This window comes from Gymnodraco acuticeps, unplaced genomic scaffold (genome assembly GCF_902827175.1).
Source record: "Gymnodraco acuticeps unplaced genomic scaffold, fGymAcu1.1, whole genome shotgun sequence".
Lineage (NCBI taxonomy): Eukaryota > Metazoa > Chordata > Actinopteri > Perciformes > Bathydraconidae > Gymnodraco > Gymnodraco acuticeps.
This window is the reverse complement of record NW_022989876.1, coordinates 351,698-378,314: the sequence shown is the minus strand read 5'-3', so window position 1 is coordinate 378,314 and position 26,617 is coordinate 351,698. Positions and strand designations below refer to the sequence as shown.

General features: G+C 41.5%; 1 protein-coding gene across 1 annotated transcript in view; it reads right to left on the bottom strand.

The window, feature by feature from the left end:
• The window catches only part of actn1 (actinin, alpha 1), a gene marked incomplete in the record, with an annotated part of 71,584 nt that overhangs the window by 24,988 nt on the left and 19,979 nt on the right, over positions 1–26,617 (bottom strand). The window contains 4 exon segments of the mRNA XM_034197700.1: positions 569–656; positions 1,173–1,259; positions 8,894–9,013; positions 11,508–11,622. Of these exon segments, the coding sequence (XP_034053591.1) occupies positions 569–656; positions 1,173–1,259; positions 8,894–9,013; positions 11,508–11,622 (410 nt within the window).

The following is a 26,617-nucleotide window of genomic DNA, read 5'->3' as shown; positions in this document are numbered from 1 at the left end:
TTATGGATTTTTTGTCAAAGAATTTAATATATTCATTGCTATCGGGATGTTAAGAGCATTCCATGGAATATAAGGCAAGGCAAGTTTATTTATATAGCACTTTTCAACACAAGGCAATTCAAAGTGCTTTACAAAAAATTAAAGACATTAAGAAAATGGCATTTAAAATCAGTCATTAAAAAGAAAAGCTAATAAAATAAACATTAAAAGAAAAAGTACATGGATAAAAGTTACAGTGCAGTCTAAGATGTGAATAGTTCAATTAAAAGCAGCGACAAAAAGAAAAGTCTTCAGCCTGGATTTAAAAGAGTGTATCTCGAGCCGGTTTCTCAAACTTACCTACCACACCTTTAAACTGTATGTTTTATAAATATTTGTATTCAATTTATTTTCTCTTTTTACTCCACATTTTAAATGTATTATTGCAATTTTTTCTTCTTACAGTTATATAAATATTCCCATTTTATCTTATTTGATTTATTCTAAAACGGAGCAACAAACCCAATCTTCCCGGGATAAATGAAGTATCCTGATGTTTCTGTTGATGCTCATTGTGTGTGTTCCTCACCTGATGTGGAAGTTTTGGATGTTGACGTTCTTGTAGGGCGCCGTCTTCCTCTGACACCACAGCAGCAGCCCCTCTTTGGCAGACGTCTCTGTGGAGAAACGCAGGCTTTTATTCTGAAAAACCCTGGCTTTTATTGTGAAACACTCTCACTAATCCCTGTTTACAGCTGGGAGGTGCAGTGAATGGAAAGTGTTTCTACTTATCCAGAGGGGTCTATTATACGTGGTTGTGCCCAAACATTTAAATGAAATACTTAAAAACTCGCAGTGCTGGAATCTGAAGCCGAGCCAATCACAGCTGATCACTCCTGACATTTAAATTGGATTACTCAGTAAGTACATTATATGTGTTCAGCGAGGAGACGTACTGGTCTGTCTGGAGAGCAAAAGAGCAGTGTGTGAACCATTCATATTGTAATCAGCATGCATTAGATACAGTATGTGATATATGTGCAGTCCTTATACACTCAATGAGAGAAGGGACAGTGAGTCAATGAGAAGCGCTTTCACATGCAAATGAGGACAGAGAGCAGCCCTTTACAATAACAGGAGTGAACAAGAAGCGTGTGGCAATGATCCACACACACACACACACACACACACACCTTCCACAGAAATGTCTTGGATGGCGAAGCGGAGGATTATGGTCCAGATCATTCCCAGGGTCATCTTAGCGTTGCCATCTACGATCTCTGAAAGAAGAACACAAAAAGAACAATTTAAGATTCAGAGTTTATACTTTTTGACATTTTATATTTTTCACATACAACCCTGGAAAGATTTATTTGTAGTTTTACAAGTAGAAAGTTGTTTTTTCAGAAATGCTCTTAGTGTCGCAATCCTGGTATACCATTTGTGTCCAAACTTGTAAAGAAATGTTGCTGAACTTGTACGAACAAAACAGATAAATGACTAACAGTGCAGAAAGAGGCAGAACACCCACTGGGCTTATTTGAAGCTTCAACAGGTCCACATTTGACCACAGGGTGTAAGCAGGAATCCTGAAGTCAAATGTAAGACCTTATAAAACCTTTTTTAAGACCCTTTCCATACATTTTAAGACCTCATCGCCCTTTCGAGTTTGAACCGGTTACCTTGGCGACACACTTTACCTCACATTGACTATATACAGTATTGATTGTCCTTCCTCCTTATTTTCCAACCATTTGGACGCAGACTTGCATTTCCCCATAACGATGTTGTTTAACAACCGGCGTAAACGGACCTTCGCGCTATCAAGCAGTGAGCGTGCGATGTCCTGTTCAGATGACGTCAAATCCAACGGGATGCCATCAATAAACTACAGAATCACACTACAGGTCTACGCAATGATTACATTCAGGCATACTGTAGAATACAACCTCTTTGGACACTTTATATACTTATTGAAAACAAGCTACAAAATGTAACACCTTGGAAAATGCCCTTTAATACTTTTTAAGACCCCGCGGACACCCTGGACCAAATACCTGCAAAACTGAGGTGCCTTAAAACAGTTGTTTCCAAAGAGTTTTAAGACGTTTGTGAAAAGATATGCTTTACACTGAAATATATAATAAATGCTGTTGTTGAAAATAAAGTTTAATGCCTAGAAGTCTTAGAAAATGTCACAAATAAGTGTTGACAGTTGGCTTTTGATCTTGCATATTCAGTTCAATAACATTTTCATTTGATGACCCTGTGTGTGCACGTTAACATATTAAGTGTACGTTTGTTTTTCCTCGTTATAATGGCTTTTTTTCCACAAAATACTTTTAATTTGTCCAGGATTTAATTCACACCGGAGGACACAGAAAAAGGCTTTTCATAACAGCTATTATGAGATGAACCCATGAATATGAAACAGTCCTTCACGAGAACATTTTGGCTCTAATTCAACATGACATCTTGGAAACATTGTTATTCACACTGAGAAATAACACAGTTTTTAAATAGTTTTTCTGCATGTTCCTTGATTAAAATGAACTCTACATTGTTTATTTTCTTTATAATCTCTTAATCGTTTGACGCTTTGGCAACGCGCTGTCCGTGCTCCATTCATGCATCCGAATCCTATTGAGCTCTAATCTCTTCTGAATGAAACGTGCAATGATTCAGTTTGATAATTGGACTCGTTAGGCTGTCAGTCAGCGACGTGTGTGTGTGAGAGAGAGAGAGAGAGAGAGTGTGTGTGTGTGTGTGAGAGAGAGAGAGAGTGTGTGTGTGTGTGAGAGAGAGAGAGAGAGAGAGAGAGAGAGTGTGTGTGTGTGTGTGTGTGCAGACAGAGGCTGTGAATGAACTCCTCTCTGCGATGTCGATAATGAAAATCCCCTCAACATGTCACCCTGTTTGCTCGCCTTCAACAATCATTCGTTTCTCCCTCTAATCCAATCAGGCGCAGGACACACACACACACACACACACACACACACACACACACACACACACACACACACACACACACACACACACACACACACACACACACACACACACACACACACACACACACACACACAACACACACACACACACACACACACACACACACACACACCACACACACACACACACACACACACACACACACACACACACACACACACACACACACACACACACACACACACACACACACACACACACACACACACACACACACACACACACACACACACACAACACACCGTGAAGAGCGGCTCGGATTGAATTAAGAGGCAGAAAGATCTGCAGATCCATGTTGAGATTAGCCCTGACGAACATGACTGATCAACGTGGGGACACACACACACACACAAATCCTGCTAATTCCCTTTGAAACTTCCCCCCCCCCCCCCCCCCTTCTTCTTTTATCCCAAACCCGCAACAAACTCCTCTATATATATATATATATATATATATATATATATATACACACACTAACTATATTTTGATGATAATACTTTTCTACTTTTACTTGAGTAACATTTTGAATGCAGGACCTTTACTGTAACAGAGTATTCCTACACTCTGGGTACTTCTACTTTTACTCAAGTACAAGATCAGAGTACTTCTACTTTTACTCAAGTACAAGATCAGAGTACTTCTACTTTTACTCAAGTACAAGATCAGAGTACTTCTACTTTTACTCAAGTACAATATCTGAGTACTTCTATTTTTACTCAAGTACAAGATCTAAGTACTTCTACTTTTACTGAAGTACCAGATCTGAGTACTTCTCTCACCTCTGATGAATTCAGATTTTTCAGGAACCTGCTTTTGGTTGGACAGAAATCTAAACTTCAAACACCACATTGAAGTTCTAACTAAGAAATTGAAATTCACTCTTGGCTTCCTTTAAAGACTTAAATGTTGTTTTTCAACTTCTTCCCGTAAAAGGTTGGTCTCTGGCTTATTCCTGTCCCAGCTGGACTACGGTGATACAATCTATAGATTTGCCTGTCCCTCTGTTTTGGCCAAACTTGACCCACTCTACCATGCTGTACTGCGATACATATCAAATGCACCCTAGGACTCATCATTGCACACTGTATAGCCTAACTGGATGGTCCTCACTTAGTATGGGTAGGATGCAGCATTGGTTTGTATTATTGTATAAAGCCATTTTAGGTAAGCTTCCACTGTATATATGTGCCAGATCTGCTCCAGTTTGTGACTCTTACAACCTCAGATCCAGTGCCTGGATACGGGTCCAGGTTCCTGTCGTGCGGACTGAGGCAAGGAGTCTTTTTCATTAGGGTCCTTGGTCTTGGAATGACCTTCAATCAAGCCTCAAACTGATGGCTCTTGTCCCTATAGCCTGTTTTAAATTGAAGTTGTCTGAGGTCCTTACCACCAGCTGCTCTTGCAGTAATAAGTAGTGCACCTTTCTTACTGTCCAAATGTGCTCAACGTAGTGACTGCTTTTCGTCTTTTGTTGACTTAGTTGTGTTCTCTGTATTTTATATGTCTGTGTTATGTGTAAGAATGTGTAACGTTACTGCCTTCTTGGCCAGGTCAGCATTGTAAATGAGATTTTGTCTCAATGTTTTCACCTGGTTAAATAAAGGTTAAATAAAATAAAATCATGTATTTATTTTGGCATCCTTTTGATCCATTTTTTTCAATAAAATCACATAAAAAAGTGACTATATTTGGCTTGAATCACAACTTAAATTAAAAAGATAAATACAAAATAATAAAATAGTCCCCGGGTTGAAGGCTAACGGCAGGGAGCAGAGATCCGCTCCACCAGGAGGGATTTCAGGAGATAATCTGTCTGGAATGCCGGTCTGGTTTAAGAGCTTTTCTTCCGACTCTTGTGCAAGAAAAGTAATCTCCATGTTTGGTCATTTTTTTTGTCTTATTTTCTTAAAACAAATTTAGAAAAAATCTTCTGTAAGATCACTTTAATAACTTCTTTGATCTACAGAAGATTAAATGACCACTGTCTCAGATGTCTTCTTTGATAGCAGATCTATTCATTTTAGCTTCATCAGAATGCTAATACGTTTTATTAAAGACATTTATTTTAGCTCTGGGAAACGTGACTTTTTTATTTAATACTTTAGTGATTTTATAGATTACATTTACGCTACAGATTATTTGGTTATTAAAATATAGTCCGGAATAGTTACATTTTCCATTTATTCTAGGGCAACAATCAGCCTTAGTTTTGACTTCTTACGGCTTGGTATAGCTTCAGATTGTTCAATAGTATTGCCAACACGGCACCTGAGTTTCAGTAACAATACGAAAACGATATTTGCCTTAAGATATTAAAGAACAGTGCATTTCATTACATCACATGTCACTTGTTAGACGCTTTTATCCAAAGCGACTTCCATACTCAATAATGTGGGCAATCCCCACAGGAGCAATTTGGGGTGAAGTGTCTCAGGGACACAAGACATGCTGACTGCAGTGGGGTTTGAACCTGTGACCCCCTGATCCGAACACCAACGCACAACCCACTGCACCACACACCTCTTACACATAAACGTAGCTTTTTAAGCAAACACAGAAAAGAATACACACTTGTGATGATCTGTTCAAAGACTAAGTTAACAATACTACAGTTTCTCTATGTATCAACCTCAACTTTAAGTGACGTTTTAACTGTGTAGGAATCTAAGTTGGTACAAGAAAATGTTGGATACTGAGCAACAATCAAGACACTTACAGGCACTTTAGAACGTTTTGGAAGCAGGGTGATTTGTATTTGGAAAAGCATGATACTTGTTTTAAAAGTTCATAATAGTTTAAAACTCACCATCAGACAGTAATGAATTCATAAATATGGATTTCTGCAGCGTGGGCGTTAAAACCCACGCAGTGAATCATGAGGTGAAATATGTGAAATCATTATTTCATCGATCTGAGATGTAGCAGGATTGTGCATCAGTCAGCTGATTTGATTTCACACAGCTTAGGGTTTTAAAACATTTCCTAACCAAGGATATATTCCAACCAGGGTTTCCGCTAGGATTTGTTCTTGCCGGTCAAGTGTCCGGAAATAATTTATTTTACCGGACAAATGTGAAACTTACAGGTCATGTTTCAATCATAATAATAAGAATTGTGTAGCAGAGTTTCCGTTAGCAGGTAATTACCGGACATGCTAATGTTTAAAACTCAGTTAATGGGAGTCATTTTTATATTGCTTCAGTTTATAATCGTAACAGATCGAAAGTTCAGATTTACCGGCTAACGGAAACCCTGATTCCAACGTGTGTGTGTGTGTGTCAGGCACAGAGAGACACAGAGAGGTTAAACGCCGGGGTCAGAGGTCAGATCCCCTGTGTGTTTAACATGGATTCACTAATTTGCCAGGGTTTATATTATTTAAAGGGTGAAATGACAACGCTTCCCTGTTTTACTCCTACATGCAGAGGTGTCTAGACATCATGTGCTGAAGTGTTAAGTTAAGCCCTGAGCCTGTTTTTCAGGTCTCAGGCTCGAAAATGACATTCCCAGAACAAATGACCATATCTTCCATTCTAAAAGGGTTAAATTAATAATCCTTTTTCTCAAAGCAAGGTTACACCTGTGAGTTGGATGTAGAAGTGTCAGAATCAATATAGATGTTTTTATTTTAAAGTAAATTCAGATTGAACACCGTAAAAAAAATATATATATTGTGTCCGTCCAAAAAATAATTTGTACTTATACTGAAAACCACCCTTGGCTGATGGGATAGTAGACTTAAAGCTTTAGGAATCCAAACTACAACATATAATAAGTACCCTGTATCAAGATTGATGCAAAAAAAGTGAAATTTGACCTTTTTAGAGAGATTTAGCAAAATAAACCCACTTCTGGGGTCATTTGGGTGGATTTTCCATATCTCTGGCCCCCCTTGGTCGATTTTGCTGATTGACATCTCTTTCTAACCGTCAGAGCCAATGGAATCGAGGGGAACGCCCACATACTCCTTATTTGGTAATGTGTGTTTGTGAGACTGACGCATAGCCAAAACCGGAAGCTGTGATAACTCTGGTGGCTACCATTAGCAGCTAACTTTTACTCTCCGATTTTTACATACAAATTGAATTATAAATTTTAAAAAATATTACCCAGAAACATTATCAACCTATGGATCAAGCGATTCAGCCGCGTTTTTTCTCGTTTTAATGCCATTTAACACGTCTTTTGATCAGATTGACAGCGACGGTGAGACGATCTCCCGTAAAAGCTACGTAAAGGTACGTGTTGTGATGTCTGTGTTTGCTTCCCCTGTCGCGAGTTCGGATCACTCAGTGATGATACTATATACCTAAATAATCTGTGGAACCTCAGCTTTAATCGGATATCTTGTAAGTGCAGTTACGATAAGTAATAAGGGTACTTTTATCTTGAGTTTTGTGCCAAAGTGCGTTAACATTTTTCGCTCAGGGGTCATTTAGAGGCTACTTATGAGACTTGTGTTTTGTTTTGGTAAAAATGGTTTGTATCGTCAGTTAGCTGAGATTATTCCCGTTAATCTGGTATAACACATTAATAGGTTCTTAAATATTAAGATCCCCTGAGACACAGTGTCGTGAAAAAAAAAAAAAAGTAGGGAACCTTGGGGTTTAACAGGGAGGTCTGCTTCGGAAATCTCTGTTTCCATCTCAATAAAGCGGGAATAGAGAAACTCTTAGTCAAGCAATACTTAAAAGATGTTATTGACTAATAGATTAGTATAAATTAAAGGGGCCCTCTCAGCAAACACAGGGATTTTAGTCTTTGCAGACCATTTACATGCACTAAGACCTATAGAACACACTACAGGATTAGAATAGGGCCCCTTTAAGTTTCTCCACTGAAAAACATGCAAAAGCCTGACTTTAAATCTTGTGTTCATCATAAGTATCTTGGAAATAAGTCTGCATGACAAAAGCATTAAAATATAACTAATTATTTATAGAAATCTTAGTTGAATGAGCTTGAAATTACCAGTTTGTCAATTCATTTACTTAAGGGAGGAACCCATTAAAAAAGGGTATAAAAAGGACATTTATCAACAGTTTTTATTGGGACTATTTATTTGGTAGAAAGTAGTTCCAGCAGGTTATGGTTACGTAAAGTTAGTGGAGGTTTATGAGCACAACATTTCTTGAAAGACAATTTCCTGGTTAGGATTAGACCAAAAACCTCATATCTCAGTGCTTTGAGCAACACAATGCAAAGTGTTGTTCTGGGGCGATACAAATACCTCAAACCTATAATATCTGCATGGCTAAATACCTCGAGGGATCAGCAAGAAAACATGCATTATGTTTGAGCTGATCCTTTAAGAGCCTGTAAACATTCTTGACTCCTGCAGCACACATTTGAAACTCCAGAGGGTGTGTGTGTGTGTGTGTGTGTGTGTGTGTGTGTGTGTGTGTGTGTGTGTGTGTGTGTGTGTGTGTGTGTGTGAGAGAGAGACAGACAGACAGTGAGAGTGTTTACTCTGCTCTCCGGTTATTGACTAAACAACGAGCAGCCCTGAGGGGTTTTGCTGATCCCGAGATCTCAGAGAACGCAGCAGAGCGTCAAGGATCTCATTAAAGAGCTCAGCGGACAGCGGCGCTGCCATGGTAACCACAGTGGGGCGGTTTATATACACAGCTATTTACAGGAGAGGAGCTGGTGATACGGTGGCCCTGAAGGTCAAAACTCAAAAACAAGTTGTTTTGTTGACTGAAAGTCTTTATAAAATGTTTTTACATTATTTTTTGATCCTTTTTTTTAATGTTGTATTTCTTTTATATTATATTCAGATTTCTTTTTGTATTTCTTTGTGTTTTTTTATGTTATTTTTTAAATAATATTTTCTGAAATGTTTGTTTAAAAAAAGATTTAAACATAGAGAGAGAGATTCATAGAGAGATCCTCCACTCACCCTCGGCTCCGATGGACACCAGCTTCACTCCTTTGCCGGTGATGAAGCCGAGCGCTTTGTTGACGTTGGAGATCTTGTGGACTCTCATCTTGCCTCTCTCTGGTTTGGCCAAGCGTTCACCTGCAGAGGAAAACACAAGGATGCAGACAGAGAGGATCATGGGTAAGTCTGGCAGTTTCTCATTTAAAGGTCCCATGTCATGGCCATTTCTACTGATCATAATTCCATTGTTGAGGTCTACTAGAATACATTTATATTGTTCAATGTTCCAAATTCACATTGGTTTCTCACAGCATCTCTGTATAGTTTGTGTATTCACTCTCTGTCCTAAACACCTTGTTGGAGCTCCTACCCCCCTCCCCCCTCCCTGTGAGCCCAGTGGCCGTCTGCGAGACAGCGAGACACAGCGAAACCCAGCCCGAAACACACACACACCCGCAGCCTGGCTGGGAGTTTGTGTGTGTGCCCAGGCTGAGTTCCGCGGTGTCTCGCTGTCTCGCCGACCCCACACCAGTGAGCCAGCTCACAGTGTCCCGCTCCTCGCAGCAGCGAGCCTCGCAACGTCCCGCCGAGTGTGTGTGTGTGTGAGGAAGTCCGCGGATTGGTCCAAACGTATATGGCTCCGCGGATTGGTCCTTTTGGACTAATCTGCGGAGCCGTTAAGCTAAGTTACGTCACTATACCCAAGAAGTAAACAATGGAAAAAGAGAAATCTCCAACGAGGCGTTCTGGGGCAGCATAGACAGGTATTTTCTGTGTTAGAGTTTTACTCGCTACAGGGTGTACTTTGAGGGTTTGTGACTCTGCAGACCGTTTACATGCAGAACAACCTTCATAACACACAAGGGGACGGGTAATAACCGGAAAAGCACGACATGGGACCTTTAAATAAATAACTTTTTATAAGATAAGTGGTGCCAAAATCAAAGACATTTTCCATTTGCATTTCATACCAAGTCAATGCAAAGAGGAAGATTTTGAACCTGCATTAAGCCAATACTCGTTTACACAAATTATTGATTTATTCCTATTATTGCACAAGTTCAAATGTTCACCTTAAGTAAGACATTTGTGGGAAGCTACAGTATTTTGAAAATGGCTGTCAGTGTTTAGATTTTCCTGGCGTTGTTGAATCATAAAATACTCAAAAAAGGTTATTGATAAAGTCACAATTGACAAAAATATGAAACGTGTTAAATGCGGTTTGAGTTATATCATCTTAAAGTAGCACAGTTTGTAGACATCTGTGTATTCACTTAGTCATTGGTAGTTTAAATTACATTATTTTGAGTGTTGTTAGTGTAGCTACTGTGTTAGCATAGCCCTGATTCCTCCAAACTCCATTAAGAAAGCATTTTAAAAGTCTTTCGACAGACATGACAAAGCATGAATCAGACTTTTTACAAATTAGTATCATGATGTAGTTATTTCGGCCTCCTTTTGATCAATTTTATTGCAATTAAAACCAAGCAAACTCTGTTTATTTAGGTAAATACTGCTGTAGTAGAGCAGATTAATTCAGCGTGATATTTCTTGTTTTAAAGCATTAGTTTGTCATTTTTGGCAGTACTATTTTTCGCCTCCTTGCAGAGAGTCAGGGTGTTTCTCAATGTCGAGGAAGGCTCCTCCAGAGCCACTATTTCAAGGATGCTACGTCATCGAGTCCCGCCGAAGGACTGTTCCAATGTCCAGGATCCTTGGAATTCTACCGAGGCCGGCGTCCTTCGTTGCGGGACATTTCGAGGCTGCACATGTGTGTCCTCCGCGGTCTTAAAATCCCCACAATGCAATTTCCCAAATCTTTGGCGGAAATCACGCTCCATTTAAGGCGGGGCCTCGCACATGACGCACCACCGCGGGGGGGGGGGTGGATCGCCGGAGCTGTTAGATGAACATTAACATGCTTATTGTAGTTCTGAGTGAGTGCACTGCCTTGCGGCCTGTAGCACCATCCTCTTGATGGAGCGTGTGGGCTGGACCAGGACAGGAGTGGGCAGAGGGTCAAGTTGTCGATTCTTGTTCTGTTTTTCTGTGACTATCTCGTTGCACACGCTACTAAAGAGACGCGCTACCATGGAAACCAAACAATGGTGTAGCTGTAATAAAGTCCGAGTGGAAACAGTCGTGTGTAAATCTGATTTTGTCAGAAATCGGGAGAAATATGACCCCGGGAGGAAACTGGGAGAGGGCAATGAAATCGGGAGTCTCCCGCGAAAAATCGGCAGGGTTGGCAAGTATGCCTGTACACCTGTTAGCCTGTTCCACAATTCTTCGTTTTCCGAGGCTAGGAAGGATTCTTGCCTCGCTTCTGAAGGAAGTGACTCAGAGGTACAGTACATGTGCTACCAAGGAAGCGTCGTCGACATTGAGAAACACCCTTAGACTAGAAGAAGCCCAATCACTACTGCCCAAATATCAACTTGAAAATCCATAATAGTGCAACAAATGAAGATGTTTTGACTTCACTTTAATGGAAACAGACGTTAGGTTTGGATCTAACTCTTCTTCTAACTTTCAGCAAATATTTCCCCAAAAGTCAAACTGCTCCTGATTTCCAGACCCAGCAGGGGACCGTTCTGTTCCCAGTAATCCTGTTAAGTAAACCTCTGATTACCTGAGATGACCTCCAGCAGCAGCATGAGCTTCAGTCCGTCCCGGAAGTCCTCCTCGATGTTGTCGATCTGCGTTCCTGCTTTCCTCAGGTGGGAGTTACACCACGCTGTGAATGTCTGCAGAAACAAGAGAACAAATGGCATCAATTACTGTATTTTTGGACATTTAATCAAACACTGCAGCAGGCCATGGTGTTGAAGTGTTCAGCAACTTTGATTGTGATGCTAACAGAGTCTCTATGTCATCACAGTTTTAGACTTTCACAAACCAGCATCATGAATATGATATTTAGGCATCCTTCTGATCCATATATCGCAATTAGATCAGGGGAAATGTGTTTATTTAAGGTTCGTACCACTGTAGTAAACCAGAATTGAATGTGTAAAAACACAAATGATCCCGCAGATTGAGTTGAATCTCACTTTATGTTCCACTCCCTACAGTCAAAATGGTGGCAACGCCAACAAAAAAACAGGATTTATTAATCTTGTATCGTGCCCAACTTCCTAATAATATGTGTGTATGAATGATATATATGTATAAACTTAATCTGCAAGTACTCCCTTTCTAAATAAGACCAAACTTCTGTACCGATGTCACTTTTTGAGACACAACAAAGGCCAAAATGTGGCCAAAAACAGACGACGTAAGGCTCATTTTTTGTATTTTGCTACTGAAGCAGTCGACGATGTCTAACAGTGAATACAAGCGGTTTTTCAAACAGATTTAATCAGAGCAACCAAGACAGGTCCTTGAGCATACAGTCATTACTCAACACAAAACATATTAGGCTTTTGGTTCCAGTAGTAGGCTAAACAATATTAGCTTTAAACCTATGCTTTAAACAGATCGATGGATACACACAACGGCCCAGACACACAACCAAACTGTGAGTACAACTAAGGAGATACTTTACTCGTACAAATTCACTGGGATTCATCCTCTGAAAACCATGAATGTCTGTACAAAATGTCATGGCAATCCGTCTAATAATTGTTGAGATATTTCCAAAGTGGTGGACCAACATCTAACAGAGCAGCAGATGGCTGTGGTTAGCGCTCATGCTAACATCTCAAATCAGTGTTGAATGTGTGTTGGCGAGACACTGAATCGCTGCCAGCACGGTGTGTGTTGTTTTGTATCTGCACCAGACATGTTGACTAATAAAACATGCTTCCTGTTCCTTTATTCACACACTCCCACCCTTTCCCTGCCATGCTAACAAGCGTGTGTGCCGCTCTGTCCTCACACTGGAGCTTTGTAAACTGTCTACAGTAGGTGTAGCGTGTCTCGGATTCTCCTGCATGCAAACATGCTAAGGGAAAACATCTGGAGCCGGAAACAAGCCGCCCAAACAGGAGCTGGCATGACGAGCCATGTACCCTGCAGTGAACGCCTCTTTATGGGTTCCAGGGGTTGATTACACCCTGAAACTCCATGTTTCCACCCGAGGACCTGCAGGAGCCCAGCCTGGCGTTTATGAAAGCCTGCACTGTCCTCTCGCTGGCTAACGTCGAACAAAAGCCACTTAAAAGCCACCAGTTTGGCGCACTTGTGGAACTTCCTCCATGAGATCAGTCTTTAAAAATAAAGTGGCATGAGGTTTGCACGGCTATCAATAAAGAGCAGAGCCTGGTTTCAGATGTGTGCTGGCATGTGGTGGAGTAAAAAGGATCCTGCAGAAGATTATTATATGGTGTTTTATCTGCACCGGTTAGCGCAGCGCTGGATATTTATGTAAAGACACACGCCCAAGATGTTCTGTATTTTTCTGAAGTTTGTCATGATTTAATGCAAGCTCCAACAGGCACATAGATATTTCAATTAGGCCTGATCAATAGTGCCTTTAGAGACCTGCCAAGGACTTAAACTGTTAGGCCAGGAGCTGCGGTGTCAGCAGTTAAAGTGAATTAGCGCTGGGAGATACGCCAAAAAATCTTCCATCATGAAATCAGTCATGTAACTGTTCTGTTGTACAATATATTAATATTTCATATGAAATATCCACATTAAAAGCCTATTTCTGTGCTCTGTGTATTACCTACTCCACATAGGGAAATTACTTTCTCCTAACGATCTTTAGTGTACAGTTTTATTTGTTTTATAGCAACCGTTGACTTGACAACTTTCCACCTCAACAATTTATTATGTTGTGCTGAGTAAGACAAACTGCAGTCATGTAAAAATGAATTGTATAGTGTTGATGACACTGTCCATCCCAAGCCAGTTGGTAGCTAACAGTAGCCTCTAACACATTCATGTCATTATGTGATTAAGGACACAAAACACATGTATTTTATAAGAACATTTCCTGCAATTTAGTGATTTTAAACAATTTTAATCGGGCATTCAAGTGTCAAGGATGACATATTTTTACAGGCTGAACCTGAATGCATCATCTCCCTGGTTCAATAGGATTTCTCCATGTGATTTCAGAAAACCATCTCTGAGTCAAACAAACATTTATGATACTTACACGTTTAGTTCAGCAGGATAATCTCCACATATTAAAAACACTGTATGATTGAAGTAAAAAGCTAATGTTAGGCTATAAAAGAACTACAGCACGGTCACATGACTTCACGTCACCACCGCTAAGCTAAAGGCGGCTAATGTTGGGTTATAAAGGAACTACAGCACGGTCACATGACTTCACGTCACCACCGCTAAGCTAAAGGAGGCTAATGTTGGGCTATAAAGGAACTACAGCACGGTCACATGACTTCACGTCACCACCGCTAAGCTAAAGGCAGCTAATGTTGGGCTCTAAAGGAACTACAGCACGGTCACATGACTTCACGTCACCACCGCTAAGCTAAAGGCGGCTAATGTTGGGTTATAAAGGAACTACAGCACGGTCACATGACTTCACGTCACCACCGCTAAGCTAAAGGCGGCTAATGTTGGGCTATAAAGGAACTACAGCACGGTCACATGACTTCACGTCAACACCGCTAAGCTAAAGGCGGCTAATGTTGGGCTATAAAGGAACTACAGCACGGTCACATGACTTCACGTCACCACCGCTAAGCTAAAGGCGGCTAATGTTGGGCTATAAAGGAAGTACAGCACGGTCACATGACTTCACGTCACCACCGCTAAGCTAAAGGCGGCTAATGTTGGGCTATAAAGGAACTACAGCACGGTCACATGACTTCACGTCACCACCGCTAAGCTAAAGGCGGCTAATGTTGGGTTATAAAGGAACTACAGCACGGTCACATGACTTCACGTCACCACCGCTAAGCTAAAGGCGGCTAATGTTGGGCTATAAAGGAACTACAGCACGGTCACATGACTTCACGTCAACACCGCTAAGCTAAAGGCGGCTAATGTTGGGCTATAAAGGAACTACAGCACGGTCACATGACTTCACGTCACCACCGCTAAGCTAAAGACGGCTAATGTTGGGCTATAAAGGAAGTACAGCACGGACACATGACTTCACGTCACCACCGCTAAGCTAAAGACGGCTAATGTTGGGCTATAAAGGAAGTACAGCACGGACACATGACTTCACGTCACCTCCGCTAAGCTAAAGGCGGCTAATGTTGGTCTATAAAGGAACTACAGCACGGACACATGACTTCACGTCACCACCGCTAAGCTAAAGGCGGCTAACGTTCGGCGTGATGACGGTTAGTCGTCTCATTTAGACACTTGCTAGCAACCGCAGTTTTTAAATTCAACAGTGGAGTATTCACAAGCGTATTTTATGTCGTGGAACAAAGTGTTTAAATCTTTTCAGCTTGTGTTAACCACAGACCTTATTTCAGTCTAACGAACAAAAACCCACTCAATGCATTAATCTTGCAGCTGCAGCCAGTGGAGCAATAACTCCAGGTCGTGAACCGCAGAGCACCCCCCCCCCCCCCCCCCGAACACCTGAAGGGTCAGCAGTGTTGACCAAACACTCCTCAGAGGTCATGTGACTCGCAGGTGTCTGCAGGCTGCACCGTGACCCGGAGAGTTAGCGGAGCTGCAGGAGGCTAATTCAGCCTCAGAGCCAAACTCATACCCTCCTTCCTGCACATTTAACAAGCCCACATTCCTCCTGTGAACTCCCAGACTTCTTCATGGGTCGACTCAAAAGCCTTCTGACATTTTCAGGTGTCTGGTCCTGTTTTTATTGAGTTACTCAATAAAAATGTCTTATTTGTATCTGCTTAAAAACACATTTGTGCCATTCTCCTTCGATCACACAATATATTAAGATCCTTTGTCTGTGTCCAGTTTTCAGAATTATAATAGGTATATTAAAGGTCATCGTTCTCAGTTACCCTCTGCTAAAATTTGGAGAAATGACATTTCCCTAAAAGCATTTGGGTTTCCTTTCGGTAATTTTTTGGATGCGTTGAACTACAGTAAGTGGTGGGAAAGTGGAAAAAGGAAGGGAAAGAGGGGCCGAAAGTCCAGCGTGGACAGAAATACTGTGAGAAACCGAACCAACAGAAAACAGCTTTTATGTAACATTTGAATATTACAGAGTATTCGGGTTACGGCAGGGCAATACGGCCACATATGGTAATCTAAATATGGAGTTGCACAATATGACTGCAAAGACACTAGAAAACAATGCACAATATAACCACTTAAGACACAAATCGACCTCAAAGAAGTAGTAGTCATGTGTGACTTATGTGGAAGAGGCAGAGGGGTATTCTGTTGTTTGTGTCCTACTGTTGTGTACGATAGTAAGTATTGCGGACAACAAGAAAATACAGTCACACCAGCATTCATAACACACAGTGACCTTTACTGGAATAAAGAACAGGAGAATCTACAATGAATGCATGAGGCTGTCGGGATTAGCTGTGACGTGAAATTTAAAACAGTTGTTGCAACTAGAACACATACTGCAGCAAGACTGAACCAAAAATAGAGAGTTACAGAAAAATCTTGACTCGAAGCAGAAAAGATGCCTTAAAGAAAAACATCCAAAACAAGCTAGGAAAGAGCAGGCGTCATATGCTGTAATACTTCTGTAATATACATCTTCATACACCGTTAAGGGCCTTAAAACAGCTTCATGGACCCCAGCATGTGATGTAAACAGCTGTTTCACAGTGAAAGTGTTTCTTGAAGCATCATTAGCTAAAGCAGTGGAGCAGCTTACAGGCAGTTTGCAGTATAAATACACTACTTCTCTGTGTATAGTGGGTACTGTATGTGTGATCCTGCTGTCCTCGTACAATTTGTGTCAGAGCCATATGTGCTGTGAATCTCTGAGAGCTGTGAGATCGACTCCTGCTCGCCAACAACCAGAAATACTCTCATTTAAACTGTCTGTTTCGCTCTGAGTGCAGCGCGTCAAAGTGAAACTGACTGCAGGAGGATCAGGAGGATCTCCTACATAGGATATAAAAGGGAAACAAACTTTTCTTATTTAACATTTTGTTCAGAATTTTGATATTTTGTTCAGAATTCTGCCTTTTTTTCCACAATTTATATTTTTTTCAGAAGTAAAAAGTTATTTCTCAAAATGTTTTGCGATTATAATTTAAGAATAAAAAGAATGCTGACTTTCTTTCAGGATGTATAGTTTTTTCAGATTTTCTTTAAATGTTGACTTTTTCTAGAAATCCTGACTTTCTTCAGGACTCTGTTTTGACTTTTTTCTCAAAATTCAGATTTGTTTCTACCCAAATAAAAAAAAAACTATAACTTTTAGTTATATTTTTCATTAGTTTTACCAAAATAACTTGATTTAAAATAAAATTTCCAAATAAATAAATCCTTCCAATCTGCCTGTTCAGTTTCTGTTTGAATGTGAAGGGTTAAATGCAAGAAGCTCATCTCTGCGAGTTTCTGTGAAGACAGGAGCTGTTGGTGGTCCTGCTGTAAATTCACAGAGGGCCCGCTAACTGAACGAGAGAGTAATGTCAAATGACAGTACAATTGACCAATCATATATTCCCTCTAAATGGGTGGGCTTTAAGTTCCGCCCGCTGTCAGGTTTATACCTATGGTTTATACATATGTATAGGGTGGTGCAGTGACGCATCCTAAAACCCGGAAGTAAGCTGCGCTCGGGTTCCCTCGACAGAAAAGCAATGGGATTTCTCCATAGGGTTTTGGAAAATAGCTCGAAATAAGGTCTGTGGAAAACGAACCTGTTAGATAAATGCACGTTTTGTTCAGCCGGATAATATCCACATGTCTACCCTACTTTTATAATTTTCTAATCATAAATCTAATCGATAGATTTATGATTAGCATAAGTTCGTTCATGATGGCTCACTTCAGTGATAGTGATGACATCGTTGCAAAATTATTAACAGAGTCATTTTCAAGATTGAGTTACAATGATAAACTGGAGTGGCAAAGGATCAGCTGAAGCAAGTGCTTCATCCAAAAGGACAGGAGGATGGACTTTGTGTTTAAGTGATTTGATCATCAAAGGTAGGCCTAAGTAATTTTCAATGCGGGCCGCCGTGCCGACTTAATTCATTTTTAATTGTTACTTGGCTGTGGGTGACCTGTCATGATAGGTGTTTATATAAATGGTGTTGTTTTGGGTGGTAGAGGGTCGCTGTCATTGATGCGTTATGCACCCCGGGCCGTTGTTTTGATATTCCGCTGAAGTATACGCTGTGACGTAATAACTCTTCATTTATTTTTCTTGCGAGGGAAGGGGGGGGGGGGGGGGGGGTCAGAGGGCCTAGGTATAAAAGTCACGGCTCGCCACTGGAAATTACGTAATACCGGCAGCAAATCTGTATCCGCTAGTTGTACCCCCGTTTTTAAAAGATTTGGGTACGGAGGAGAAGAGAGTTTTATTTTCTGACGCTGTGTGAGTTCCCCGACACACCGGGGACACATATTTATGTATAAAAGACATCAAAAAGTGAATGTTGCATGATAGGTCCCCTTTAAGTTAATATTCAGAAAAAATCATTTTTGTTCGGATCTAAAAAAAAATGTGGCCCTAATCCTCTTCCATATTGGAGAGCATGTGATGTCCTGCTGATGACGTTTCTGCATTTCACAGTAAGAGTGTGCAGTCTGGTTAATACAATCTATGGTTACTATTAACCTGAACGAACACATAAACATTTGTAGTGTTTCCTTACTCACCGAGCAACCACCACCAAAGGCTGATATAACAAGCCACTACCATAAACCGTGTGGTTAAAGAGACATCAATCTCTTTTACAAGATGTCAAACTTTTATGCATCATGCACTATTATGCTCTTGACTTTGGCTCAGCAACCCAAAATAAGATCCATTTACTAGAAATTCTTGAGATAAAAGCCAAAAATGATGTCCTCAATGTCCTGTTTTATCGACAAAGATATCCAGTTTATTGTCATAGAGAGTTCAAATGTACAGAACAATTGCTGTATAATGATATAAACCGTTACTGTGATGTTAGATTTATCACCCACCCCTTGCAATCACATTTAGTGTTATTTCCCCCTCTCCTCGCTCCTGTTTCTCCCCCCCTTGTTCTCTCCTCACTCCATTAATCAACCTCACTTAGGAAAATATTTCCTGCCTCTCTGCCAGCTCCATGTTAGTACAATCCTGTCTGAAACAAGCCAGCAGCCATATCTGAGCCCCGAGGAGACGAGAGGCAGAGCAGGGAGACGCTTTCAACGTCACAAAGCTTCGTGTCCCGACAAAACCCCAGAAACAGACGGCGAAAATACAAGAAAAACATTGTTATAAATGTGTTTCCGGCCGACGGTTAATAAAGCAGGAGAGAGGAATCAAACCCTGAGCAATAAAGCCTCCACGGCTCCAGCTGAGTGAGGAAGAGTTGGGGGGAATCGGGCCTCTGCAGGAAAGTGGAAGTGTCGTTTCACTGAGTTTATTTCTGCGGCTAACAGACAGAGTGAGGGTGGAAATAGTTTGTGGTGCCAGGAAAAGTAAACTCCATCACCTTCCTCCTCTCATGCCCCTTTCACACCAACGCGGTTCCCGTTCTAGCTCCGTGCTAGAGCTCTTCTGGTTCGGAACCGGTTTTTCTTTTCAGCCCCCGTTTTGTTCACACCGCCCAGAGCCCGACTGGTGCTGCCGCGGCTGCGTCATGACGTCACCGTTTACGTAGCTGATTTTCTCCCCAACGGCGTCGGGTCGATGATCGTGTTGCTTTTAATCATACGAAGCCAGATTAAATTAAATAACTACTTCTCAACCCTTATACTTTTCTCCTGAATGCCGTGGTTCATTTTTTATTAATGTGTTTCAGCGGCATTTACCGACCGCTACAACGCTGTTATGAAAGTTTCTCTGGTATAAAATGGGTGATGTTAGCATAGCAACCGAAGCTAAACTGACTATCTTGACTACTTGTTGCTATCCTATTGTGGCATAAGCCGTTTTCTACAGGAACATTTTACCTACGTATTTTTCATTATGATTCTACTTGTGATAATCGGACATGACAACCTGTGCAGCCCATGTATCGATTCCATCCGATAGCTGCTATAATACAAAACAACACGTCTGCCTCTCTCCACAATGATCAATAACAGCGAACGGATGGTCAAAGTAAGGTACAAATAAACAGAATCACACGAAGCCTGGTTAGTGTTGCCTGACTTTATAAAGTGTGTTTTTTTATAAGTGTGTGGTTGCGTTCTAGTGACTTTGCTCAGCACTATACTGCTTGTTACAACTTTCATTTGCCATACTCGCCATAAACTGTTATTGCTCAGGTTGATCCCGCCCCCCTCCGACGTAAGCGTGATGTATGCGGCTCCTGCTTCAAGGCCGAAAATTTTTTGGTGCTTGGTAAGCACCGGTTTTCGGTGCTTAGAGGCGGCTCCGCTGCGGTGTAAACAGGAAAAACCGGTGCTTATCAGGCTCTAGCTCTGAACCGGCCCTGGAACCGCGTTGGTGTGAAAGGGGCATCAGACTCCAGCGAGTTCACAGAGAGCTGGATCTGAAGGGTCAGACACAGGAAGAGACATCTCCAAGTTCAAGTCCCCATGAAACCCCCCAAAAAAACAGGAGTATAAATTGCAAACACAAAACAAATCTTGTGCTTCCACCCCCAAGAGGGGGAGTGGTGCAGAGGCATGCCTTGCTCAAGGTTGTGTCAATGATACAGAAGAAGACAACTTTTCTGTTAATAAGATTAAAAGGACTGTTCTAGAGTTGAATAGCAGTCATCTCCGAACATGAACGTGTCCCCTCCCCCCTGGCCTAAAACTGAAAACTGTCACTCAAAGACACATATAAAGCAGAGAGTCAATAATGACGACAAAGAGGGAAAAACACTACAGAAAAATATACAAACAGGTCATTAAAAAGTAACAAAATGGCCCCAAATATACACTCAATTACCATAAATGGACAGAAAATATCGTCTCATAATCCTTGTGTCATAACTATTTTCTGAAACATTTAAAAAGAGCTTAAATTTGGCGGAAAAATCATCTATTTTCAATAACATTACTGCAAATAGTGGATTCACGCCTGAAAGAAGGTTTTTTACAGAAGTGTTCTTCAACCCGTCTGACCAGTACACAAATGAGACTGACAAAAACAAAGTTCCTTAACAGAGCTGACCTTTAAATTAAGGAGAAGCAGGAAAAGATGAAGCTCAGCGCAAGTTCAACCAGGATCGTCTTTAATGATTCATTTACTATTTCTATGTTACTACTCTCTCTCCTCTCAATAAGTGATCGGGGGCGTCACTCCCCAGCTTAACCAATCACTCTATTCTCACAAACCTATCATAGCGCTCTGCCAAACCGTTTAAATCTGCTCTTCCCCCTCTGACAGCTGTCATTTCAGGTGACTCGACACAACCCCCCTCCCCCCTTTTCACCTCCTGTCCCTCTGAATCCAGGGTCAAGCTAAGCCCCTCCCCTTCAGACCGAACCCAACTATCCATTCACCACCACCAGGGTCAAGCTAAGCCCCTCCCCTTCAGACCGAACCCAACTATCTATTCACCACCACCAGGGTCAAGCTAAGCCCCTCCCCTTCAGACCGAACCCAACTATCCATTCACCACCACCAGGGTCAAGCTAAGCCACTCCCCTTCAGACCGAACCCAACTATCCATTCACCACCACCAGGGTCAAGCTAAGCCCCTCCCCTTCAGACCGAACCCAACTATCCATTCACCACCACCAGGGTCAAGCTAAGCCACTCCCCTTCAGACCGAACCCAACTATCCATTCACCACCACCAGGGTCAAGCTAAGCCCCTCCCCTTCAGACTGAACCCAACTATCCATTCACCACCACCAGGGTCAAGCTAAGCCACTCCCCTTCAGACCGAACCCAACTATCCATTCACCACCACCAGGGTCAAGCTAAGCCACTCCCCTTCAGACCGAACCCAACTATCCATTCACTACCACCAGGGTCAAGCTAAGCCCCTCCCCTTCAGACCGAACCCAACTATCTATTCACCACCACCAGTATCAAGCTAAGCCCCTCCCCTTCAGACCGACCCAACTATCCATTCACCACCACCAGGGTCAAGGTAAGCCCCTCCCCTTCAGACCGAACCCAACTATCCATTCACCACCACCAGGGTCAAGCTAAGCCCCTCCCCATCAGACCGGACCCAACTATCCATTCACCACCACCAGGGTCAAGCTAAGCCACTCCCCTTCAGACCGACCCCAACTATCCATTCACCACCACCAGGGTCAAGCTAAGCCACTCCCCTTCAGACCGAACCCAACTATCCATTCACCACCACCAGGGTCAAGCTAAGCCACTCCCCTTCAGACCGACCCCAACTATCCATTCACCACCACCAGTGTCTAGACCCCGGGGGGTTTCATCGGATCGGTTCTCTCCTCCCGAATGATACTCCTGCACAACGGGCCTAATCGCCAAAACTCCATTACATTCATTTGTGTATTCCTGGCAATAAATATGTATTCTTACATCAAAACCGTCTCTCCTGATACAGTACAATGCATGCAGGAGGCTTGAACACCACATTGGAATCTTTACTTTAAATACTTTTAACTGTAATTGTTGTGCACATTAAACCTTTTACCCCTCCTGCATACATCTGATGTTTTATAGCAGAAAGCAGCAGAGAATAAATGGTACACATTTATATTCCAGGGCGTGGAACCGATGTGCAAACCCCTTGTAGTCTGCACATTTGGTGTTGCATTGACAATAACTCTTCTTTTAATCACCTGAAAACATCTGTTGTGACTTCAACACCTACTGCACAAGACTGAGGACAGAAATGTACAGAAAACTTCAAGAAGATTGCGTTATTCATGATAGGAACCTACAATTATCCCCACCATTCATTTGATATGACTTGCATGTGGGATTAAATCAAATATAACTGCCATCGGTTCTAGAGAGGACAGGAGTGTGAGGTTTTAAAAGACTTTAAAAATATATAGTTTATTGTGTTGCAGAAAACCCCCCTGAACGATCTATGTCTATCACTTTTTATATCAAACACACACTCTTGGCAGGAGTAAATAAAGACGATATGATGAGGATGCATTTCTTTCCGTGCTCTCAGCTGATATCAGATGTGTGTAATATCCTAAAAATAAAAACCGACTGTGATCCAGAACAGACTTGAGAGGTGAACGAGGACAGAGGATGCGTTTCTGATGCAGCAGAATGAGGCTCTGCAGATGTTTCTCCTGCATCTGGAAAACAGAGAGACTCAAACACTCCTCAGCTGTGAGTGGGAGGTAAGAGACATGATGGTAGGGAGAAGGAAAACTACAGTCTGTGATGAAGTCTCAGACAGACGGTGGAACATATCTGTACTTTTTAAGAAGCGCTAATGAGCTCTGATATAAAATGACAACAAAGTAAACAACCAAAATAAAAGACAAATTATGAGACACAAAATGGTGGAGTGCACTGTAATGTAAAAGGGGCCTATTATACTCATGTCCAGGTGTATATCAGTATGTAGTGTCTCTACTTTAAAGAGTCCTCTCCTGCTGATGTTCAGGTGTATATCAGTATGTAGTGTCTCTACTTTAAAGAGTCCTCTCCTGCTGATGTTCAGGTGTATATCAGTATGTAGTGTCTCTACTTTAAAGAGTCCTCTCCTGCTGATGTTCAGGTGTATATCAGTATGTAGTGTCTCTACTTTAAAAAGTCCTCTCCTGCTGATGTTCAGGTGTATATCAGTATGTAGTGTCTCTACTTTAAAGAGTCCTCTCCTGCTGTTAATGCAGACCGCCGACTCAGCACCGTCATCCCATTACACTTATCTCTCTGCTGGCTGCTGCTTCAGCGAACCAAACGTGCACGAGGGATGCGCACGTGGAGCCAAATGCACACACACACACACACACACACAAAAACACACACACTGTCTGAATAGAGAGAATGTACACAAAAGCACCAGTGGATGAAGTCCTCAGATCTTTTACCTAAATTGAAGTAAAATGTGAAGATTTTTTTGTATAAATATGTTATTTATTCATTTCAATGTTATTCTTACTTTAATTTCTTATGTTTTTAGAAATAATTGTATTGTATTTTATATTTTTATTGTACATTATTATATTTACTTCTTATTTTTGTAAACACATTATTTAAATATATTTTATTAGACATTTTACTTCAAATGTAAAAAGTATTTTTTTTTTTATTTCATCACGTGCACTGTCACTGATATTTATAGTGTGGTGGCTGTTATGCATATTCATGTTTGTGTGTGTGTGTGTGTGTGTGTGTGTGTGTGTGTGTGTGTGTGTGTGTTGTGTGTGTGTGTGTGTGTGTGTGTGTGTGTGTGTGTGTGTGTGTGTGCGTCACAGTGACAGAGTGGCAGTAGATCTTCTCTTGCAGCCGAGCTTCGTCGCCACAAAGAGAGAGAGAGCGATCGTCGTTTGAGATGCCGCAGAGCAGCGAACACTGGGCGGTCACCATGACAACATGCCCAGAGACACACAAACAAACGGCCCGGCTGCAGCGAGGACCCGACAAACACACACCACATAAAATGTGAGAGTTTAAAGTCCACGACTCACAGGGGAGGGAGGAAGTTAAGGATTTCTAAGGATTCTGCAGAAATCTTTTTTTTTTTAAACTGCTGCTTCTTCAAACCTCCATAATTTCTCATTTTAAGGTGTATATCAGTATGTAGTGTCTCTACTTTAAAGAGTCCTCTCCTGCTGATGTTCAGGTGTATATCAGTATGTAGTGTCTCTACTTTAAAGAGTCCTCTCCTGCTGATGTTCAGGTGTATATCAGTATGTAGTGTCTCTATTTTAAAGAGTCCTCTCCTGCTGATGTTCAGGTGTATATATGTAGTGTCTCTACTTTAAAGAGTCCTCTCCTGCTGATGTTCAGGTGTATATCAGTATGTAGTGTCTCTACTTTAAAGAGTCCTCTCCTGCTGATGTTCAGGTGTATATCAGTATGTAGTGTCTCTATTTTAAAGAGTCCTCTCCTGCTGATGTTCAGGTGTATATCAGTATGTAGTATCTCTACTTTAAAGAGTCCTCTCCTGCTGATGTTCAGGTGTATATCAGTATGTAGTGTCTCTACTTTAAAGAGTCCTCTCCTGCTGATGTTCAGGTGTATATCAGTATGTAGTGTCTCTACTTTAAAGAGTCCTCTCCTGCTGATGTTCAGGTGTATATCAGTATGTAGTGTCTCTACTTTAAAGAGTCCTCTCCTGCTGATGTTCAGGTGTATATCAGTATGTAGTGTCTCTATTTTAAAGAGTCCTCTCCTGCTGATGTTCAGGTGTATATATGTAGTGTCTCTACTTTAAAGAGTCCTCTCCTGCTGATGTTCAGGTGTATATCAGTATGTAGTGTCTCTACTTTAAAGAGTCCTCTCCTGCTGATGTTCAGGTGTATATCAGTATGTAGTGTCTCTATTTTAAAGAGTCCTCTCCTGCTGATGTTCAGGTGTATATCAGTATGTAGTATCTCTACTTTAAAGAGTCCTCTCCTGCTGATGTTCAGGTGTATATCAGTATGTAGTGTCTCTACTTTAAAGAGTCCTCTCCTGCTGATGTTCAGGTGTATATCAGTATGTAGTGTCTCTACTTTAAAGAGTCCTCTCCTGCTGATGATCAGGTGTATATCAGTATGTAGTGTCTCTACTTTAAAGAGTCCTCTCCTGCTGATGTTCAGGTGTATATCAGTATGTAGTGTCTCTACTTTAAAGAGTCCTCTCCTGTTGATGTTCAGGTGTATATCAGTATGTAGTGTCTCTACTTTAAAGAGTCCTCTCCTGCTGATGTTCAGGTGTATATCAGTATGTAGTGTCTGTACTTTAAAGAGTCCTCTCCTGCTGATGTCCAGGTGTATATCAGTATGTAGTGTTTCTACTTTAAAGAGTCCTCTCCTGCTGATGTTCAGGTGTATATCAGTATGTAGTGTCTCTACTTTAAAGAGTCCTCTCCTGCTGATGTTCAGGTGTATATCAGTATGTAGTGTCTGTACTTTAAAGAGTCCTCTCCTGCTGATGTCCAGGTGTATATCAGTATGTAGTGTTTCTACTTTAAAGAGTCCTCTCCTGCTGATGTTCAGGTGTATATCAGTATGTAGTGTCTCTACTTTAAAGAGTCCTCTCCTGCTGATGTTCAGGTGTATATCAGTATGTAGTGTCTGTACTTTAAAGAGTCCTCTCCTGATGATGTTCAGGTGTATATCAGTATGTAGTGTTTCTACTTTAAAGAGTCCTCTCCTGCTGATGTTCAGGTTTTATTGTTCTCATACTGTGCTGCAGCACCTCTTTTCACCCTCTGTCTGAAACCAGAGCCCAGTCTGCTCTGATTGGTTAGCTGGCCGACTCTGTTGTGATTGGTCAACACCTTAGAGATGTCCCGTCCCTTAGCGTGCAATGTGTTGGAGCGCTAGTCAATAGGAGCGCAAGTGTTCCATAGTGATGTCACTGTGTTGCAGCAAACAACATTCATCTAAAAACATATGCAGCATTATTTGATTTCCTCACATTTATAAAAGGTCAAGTATTTCTAAGCTACAGTTACTTCTCCTGCATTTAACCTCCATATCAGATGACAGAAGTCCAGCTGAAGGTGATCGACAGAGAAGAAGAAGCCTTTCTCCTTCTGATGAACTCATAGAAAACAAGAATGCAAATACAGGATGCAAATCACCGTGCACATGCTATTCAAATATAGCCGGCATCACGGAGACAAGTCAGTCATTTACAGCCTGCAGA